This window comes from Lathyrus oleraceus, chromosome 5, assembly GCF_024323335.1.
Source record: "Lathyrus oleraceus cultivar Zhongwan6 chromosome 5, CAAS_Psat_ZW6_1.0, whole genome shotgun sequence".
Classification (NCBI taxonomy): domain Eukaryota; kingdom Viridiplantae; phylum Streptophyta; class Magnoliopsida; order Fabales; family Fabaceae; genus Lathyrus; species Lathyrus oleraceus.
In genome coordinates, this window is record NC_066583.1 from 278,764,331 (window position 1) to 278,771,133 (window position 6,803).

At 35.7% G+C, this 6,803-nt stretch overlaps 1 protein-coding gene across 1 annotated transcript; it reads right to left on the reverse strand.

The window, feature by feature from the left end:
* Window positions 1–1,840: 1,840 nt before the first annotated feature.
* Window positions 1,841–5,097, reverse strand: LOC127083872 (uncharacterized). The gene is made up of 2 exons (XM_051024233.1): window positions 4,804–5,097; window positions 1,841–4,624 (listed from the first exon to the last, which is right to left on the reverse strand). Exon 2 carries the CDS (start codon window positions 4,553–4,555, stop codon window positions 1,859–1,861), a length of 2,697 nt encoding a protein of 898 aa, XP_050880190.1. The 5' UTR covers window positions 4,556–4,624; window positions 4,804–5,097; the 3' UTR covers window positions 1,841–1,858.
* Window positions 5,098–6,803: the final 1,706 nt, after the last annotated feature.

Below are 6,803 nucleotides of genomic sequence, written 5' to 3' on the forward strand. Positions count from 1 at the left end.
TGGGGTATTTATAAAGACTTATGTGCTTGGATTTAGGGGTTCCTAAGAAGTAGCAAACGTTCCACCTTGACCGTGAAACTCCCTACCTACCTACTTTTTAAGGGATCATGGTCATGATTTCTTCCATGCATAGTCATGGACTGTATACAAGTCATAACCCTCGCTTTCCTACCAAGGTGAGCTATTTAAGGAGTGAAATCCATGTTTAGGCAACATACTATGAGGCGGGTTCCTAATAGGACGGGTCCCTGTGTCACCTTATTAAACACTTGAGAATCACATAAACACCTATTTCATTTTCATTAGTGTTGAAGATACTAAATCAAACAACATCATGAAGGCGATCATCCAGTTGAACTTCAATTGTTTTTTTAATATCTTCATTTTTTGCTTTGTATGAATTAACCTTTCGTCATCAAAGAAATATCAAGATCACACTTGCATTCGTACTTCAAATGATTATATATGTTTCTCTTGTTGAAAACTGAGTGTTGTGATATCTTGAATGCTTAGAATTTTTTATTCTTATTTCGTTTGCATGATCTAGATTTCTTGGGTTCTTATGGCATTGGAACGAAGAATATGAATGTGGGTGAAGGACGAAGATGAGAGAAGAGAAGATGAAAATGACATATTATGGATAATGAAAAAAAACAATACTTACATATCCAATAAATTATTTAAATGTATTAAGAGTTATTTAAAAAAATCAAATTTATTTGAAAATAAAAAACAAGAAAACACTGATTTGGCGCCATAGTTGTAATGTCACATATTAAATGAGGATGCCACATGTGCAGAATTGGAGTATGATCAAAAAAATTCTAAAGAATGCAAAGTTAAAAGAGAAAAAAAATGAAAAGATTAAAAAGCTAACAACACTTCAATGGGATATCAAAAGTACATTTAAACCATTAAATTATTGAAATTGAATTAATGGAGTGTTTATGTTCAATGTTTGTTTCCTGGGTTGACAACACATTCAGATTATATACTTCAAACACCTATAATATGAAAGACATTTTTAAATTTTGAAAAGCTTATGAGAGGAGGGGAGAAAGAATATGTACAACCCAAATCAAGTGGAAATTCCTTTTTCCTGTCCAATGAGAATACCTAACCATGAAAAGACGTCATCCTCCCCGATACTAGGTAAAAGAGTTGGGAGGAAGCAATATAATAATATCATTTGATGAGTGTTTTGAAGAATTGAATGGGATAAAAGAGTAACTTCTTTGTTTCTATCATCTTAGTTTGCCAATTGCAGCATCTGACAACAAGAACTTCAGAGTTTCCAGGGCAATACACTATCATGGAACACAGCATCCACATTTGAGGGACAAGGCTTCTTATCCAACGTTTTCTCATCATGGGGTAGCAATCGCCTCTCAAAGAAGTTTATAAATCTTCTAAGGTACAGTCCTTGGAAAACCCACACATATTCATTATCAATATATAGAGAAACACTTTATAAAGTGTTGTCAATAAGTTGTAATGTTTACATCTTATCTGTCACAAAATCAAAAGTGACTTATGGCATGTAAACTAACATAACAGTAGCTCCTGCAGAACATGTACCATCGCCATATCCAGAACATTTATGAACCTCATATATCACTGCAAAATTTGTTTACTATTCTAAGTCAACTCCTCAAATATATACAACAAAATCAGAGAATAGATTAGCATATAAACATTTTCAAGTTTGATTCAGCTATGTAATTTTCAGATTAGCATGATTTGCAAACCCTATCTAACAAACAGTACTAATTGTTATCGTATTAAAAAAATTTACAATTCTTTTGCTATATCACATGTGTTCCAATGAGCTAAATATGGGTGAAGGAAGGATCATCTATTAACTATTTACTGCTTTTTCAAATCCAGATTGAATACAAAATTCTTTATACAAATCAAATTCTTTTTGCCAAATAGACATTTTCTTTTTCAATAAAGTGTATGCCTTTAAGCTCTGGTCTTCAAACTTCCTCACGGGAGCATCAAACCTCAACTCAATTGGGCAAAGGTCATCAAACATCTCTGCTCCAACAGATTCAGTCTGCTTGCAGGACTTCTCTGAAACATGAAAAATAAATGATTCATAAATGTTATCAGTACATAAACCCTTTCCCTGTACACTGTCTGTGTCTGAGAAAGTCAAGGCAATTGGACGATATGTCAAAAAAGGTTTTGGTTTCGAAGAATCAGCCCAGGGATCCTCTTCCTCGTCAGCAAGAGAGACTGCATGATAATCAGGGCGCATAGAGCCGTGAGATGAAACGGAAATCTCATTAGCCACCTGCATTACTTCTTTGTATTTGAGGCCAAGCTCTGATTCTACTGAAAATCCATCACTTCCCAAATCTGAGTACCCATAGCGAACTTCATTAATCACTAGTAAAACAGGGAAAGGAATAACTGGACCAACAATGTCATTGTTGTCATGGGGTGATGGTTTCCTTGTAAAGAACGGAGGCAACTGAGGAAGATCTGGAACAGCTAAAAATTCCAAAGGTACCCTGGTTTGATTGAATCCATTGACTTCACGACATTCAGAATAACTCAAGAATGCTAGCTGTAGTAACTCCAAAGGCAAGTCAGTCCACAATTTTCTTAAGGCAACCTCGTGGAAGCTAGCTGGTAGCTTGACATCGTTAAAAATAGAAGTAATTGCAGGAGATGATCTTGAATGGCCCAGCCCACAAGCATTTAATTTCTTACACAATAATTCATGAACTTCTGAACAAAAAGGCGCCTCCTCTTGCTCATTTGAATAGGTCTGGTCTAATTTTGTAGTTAGGATTTGAGCAAGATTACCGTTTGCATAAGCACAAAGGTAATCCAATTTTAAGTAATGAAGTTCTACAGATTTGTTTTCCTTAACATTCCGGGGACACAGCAAGTGTGACTCCATACATAAATCTGCTTCGTGGCAATCTTCCAATTTTCTATCCAGACACCAAGAGGCATGATATCTCTGCAATTCAAACCTTCCTGATGACGTTATCCTTACTAGTGTAAAACCACCATGCTCATCTGGTTCATGGAGTAAAGAGGCAAGGTCATTGCTTATAATGCTAAATCCCAAAACCATCTCTTTCTTTAGCTGCCAATCAATCCACTCAGGAAGTGCATCCTTCGACAACTCTTCCCTAAACAGACAAATTCCACAATGACACTCGCGACTAGATAAATTGATCTCAGATGGAAGCTCCCAAGCACGGAATGTTGTGCTAATCTTCGAAAGCTTCGAAGTAATGGAACCTTTCCGAAATGGAAATGCAGGTCCATAGCAGAATATATTGAACTCAGAATTCCAAAATGATCCCAAGATAATGCAAAACCCCACTTCAGAAGCCAACTTAAAAGTATCTATCTTTGAATGAGATCTTAACATAGACAAGCTTAATACATTCATGTAGCACGGTTCATCAATGTTGTGCTTCCATTGCAATATTGGCATCAAAGGCTTCCTTACATCACATAGAACTAAAAGACTGCTAGAAGCCACAGTGAAGTAAAAGTCATCCGGACCAGCCCTTGACAGGGCAAGAAACCGCTCGTTTACATCAGGAGCATACATCCGTAATGTCTCAATCTTCATCAGGCAAGTCACATTGCATTCTTTCAATCTCAAATCAACTAAAAAGACAGCATCATCACGTGAAACTATCAAAATCCTCGGATGCCAACTAAATTCACAACTAAGCCAAGCCTTGTTTTCAGAACTGGTCCAATCACTCCATGGTACTCTCAACCTAGTCCCCTTGAAAATATCCATCGAACCTTGAGACTCCAAATCATACAAAAACAGACGGCCAGTTTCTAACAAAACCAAACTTTCTTCCAGAATATGAGGACTCCAACAAGCATGCACAACCATTTCCTTAAATACTTTACTTCTTCCCAAATAAGACATACTAGGGCTGTCCAAACTCAAATTGTGATTCACAGTAAACCAACAAACAGAATAAAGTGAAGAAGCCAACAAATATCCAATAACAAGAGAAGAATTAGAGGCCCCTCCAAGTCCAGAATCAGTAACCGGATTCACTGAAATTCTGAAGATACGGCTCTTAGAACCAGTAGAAGCTTGAAAAACATTGCCTTTGACATCAAGCCGAGTATCCAACATCAAGTCCTTAACACGCAACATAAAAAACCCAATATTCTCGTCATTGCCACCAGTAGGGAAGAAAACAACAACATTGGGGCTATCCCGGCATTTGAGGAGTTGAATCCGGTTGTGAAGGAAATGAGAAACATTGTGGTCAATTACTTCATGGGGAGAATCAAAGAGAGGGGCAATATTGGAAGCAGTGGAAGGGAGAATGGAAGGGTCAGAGGTTACAAGGTAGCGTTCTGTTAAGAGATGATGTGGTAGCTGAAGAGAGGGAATGGTGGAAGAAAAAAGATGGGTGAGTGAGTTAGGGTTAGGGTTAAAAAAGATTGGACCAAGTGAATCAGGATTAGAGAAAAGAAGAGGGGATACAGTGGATCCACCTATTGGGAATAGGGATTTCCATTCCTCTGAAAAGTCCATTGCCATTGCCATTGCAACTAATAATAGTGATTATTGAAAACCAACACTAAACAGGATTTATAACTGGTTTAGCAAATAAACCTGCAGAAAACAACAAAATTAATAGGAAAACTAGTTATCAGAAAACAACACCAATTCAATAACTCCATGCTATAATCAGAACAACCAACAGCAGCAACAAAATTGAACAATTTAAATACTCACAAGCTGAAATGCTAAAAGAAGGGTAAAAGGAATCAAGGAAAAGTTGAAAAACTTACTGTTGATTTTCGCAACGACAGTGGTATTGGGAGATAGCGAGTGTGAATGGGCGGAGATGGTGATTGGGAAGTCATGCATGTGGTGGCTCGCCTGAGAGTTAGGCGGCGACGGAGGAGAGAGAAGAGACGGTTATGGCGGGGGAAGGATGCCGGACTGGTTCTATGGTAACGAGACTTGGGGGGCGGGAATAAAAGTTAGGGCTTTGGTCTTTTGGCTTACGAGGGAAACGGGAAGATTTTTGGGTGTTCTTAAACCTTATGCATTGTTTGGTTTAGGGGGAAAAGTGGGAGAGGAATGAAAGTGAGAGGAAAATCAGTTGCTTTTGACATCAAGGTTATGAAACACGAATTTGACCGGTTGGTTCAATCGGTTAAATTGAAAACTAGACTTATGTTCGATTTAATAAGTACTTATAATTGGTTTGTTAAGGAATCGAGGGTAAAACCAAAAAATCAAATAAAATTCGATCAAAATTGATTGTTCCTTCAATTATATAGATTGAACCCGATTTTTAATTTGTTTTAAAATAAAATATTATAAAGGATGGAAAAGAAATGTCAATTGCCTCATAATTGAAGGCAACATTCTAATCTATTGAAAATTTTAATTTTTTAATAATGAGGTATAGACTTATATTTATAACTAATTCTCTCCGCTTTATTTTTAAATATTTTTTATGTATGACTTAATTCTTTAATAATATTGAGACAATCTCTTCACAAAGTTGACACCACTAAAATAGAAACGTATTTCCTTCTAATATTCTTTTGCCTAAAACAAGCACCACACTAATATTATTTTTTTACATCAACCACAATATTCTAGCATTCTTTAACTCTTCCTCTCGTAAAGAAATTAGAGGCAATAAAAGCTATAAATCTGTATGATAACGAATTATGGCTAAATCATATCACATATACAATAACGGTCTAACCCTGGTCTGACCTCGATTTGAATTTTAAACCTTAAACCCATGTATGTATCAACTCAATGTTGGATTCAATTTTGATTACCATATAATTGTGGAAAGGATGGTGCATATTATGATAAGTTTTACTATGTTAATTTGACCATTTTGTTTCCCTTTTATCCCTGCCAAGTTACTTAATAAACAAATATCACACTCGTTTACTGAATAAATCACCATCATATTCCTTTAATGAATAGTAAAAACTTATCACTATGTAAGTCACCTTAAATATTTAATTTGAGATGCTTTTAAAATTTTCTTTTAAGTCTTTTCAATTTCATTATACCATAGATTGTTGAAAATGTAACTCCTTGTGTTGAAGCATGTTATCGAAATACACAGTGTGTCAAATTATGAAACTCTCGAAATGTAGACGATGTGTATCTCAACAAGATTTTAGACTTGACTTTATTTGTTTGTTTTATCTGAGTTGGTTAGGTTAGTTGGAGATTCCTTGGTGTGCAAGCAATCTCAGCTTATAAATAGGGAGGTACCCTATCTTGGATTGTAATGTTGCATAATTAAATAAAATTTCAATGTGAAAAAAGCATAGAAGTTTCTCTGCAGAATTACTCTTCTTCTTTCCATTTTCTGTAAAACCCTAATTTCTCTTTTCTTCCTCAATTCATATTTTCTTTTATTCTTCAATTATCATCGTACAACAGAATTATCTTGCAACCAAGGTGTGGCTAATTCAAGTGAAGACTGAAAAACAAGAGGACTAATCAATCAGAAATATTGATTCTTGTTCATCAAGATTTAATTCGAAATTCTTCATAGGTTTGGTGAAATTCCACATCAGGAATTTGTTTAATTTCCAACACCTGGTATCTAGAGCACTGGTAGTGTGATTCTTGGGAAGCATAGCGCAATGAAGCATCCAAATGGACATTTTCTGGTGAATTTCCCAATTCTAAAGAATCAGAATTACGAGAATTGGTGCAAGCAGATAAATATTGTTTTATGCTATCAAGATCTTTGAGAATTTTTAAAGGAGGGAGTGTGTCGCTTACAAAAAATGTGACGGGT

Bases quoted from the DNA above. Each gene is read 5' to 3' on its own strand.
- LOC127083872 (XM_051024233.1), bottom strand. From the start codon at position 4,555: ATGGCAATGGCAATGGACTTTTCAGAGGAATGGAAATCCCTATTCCCA.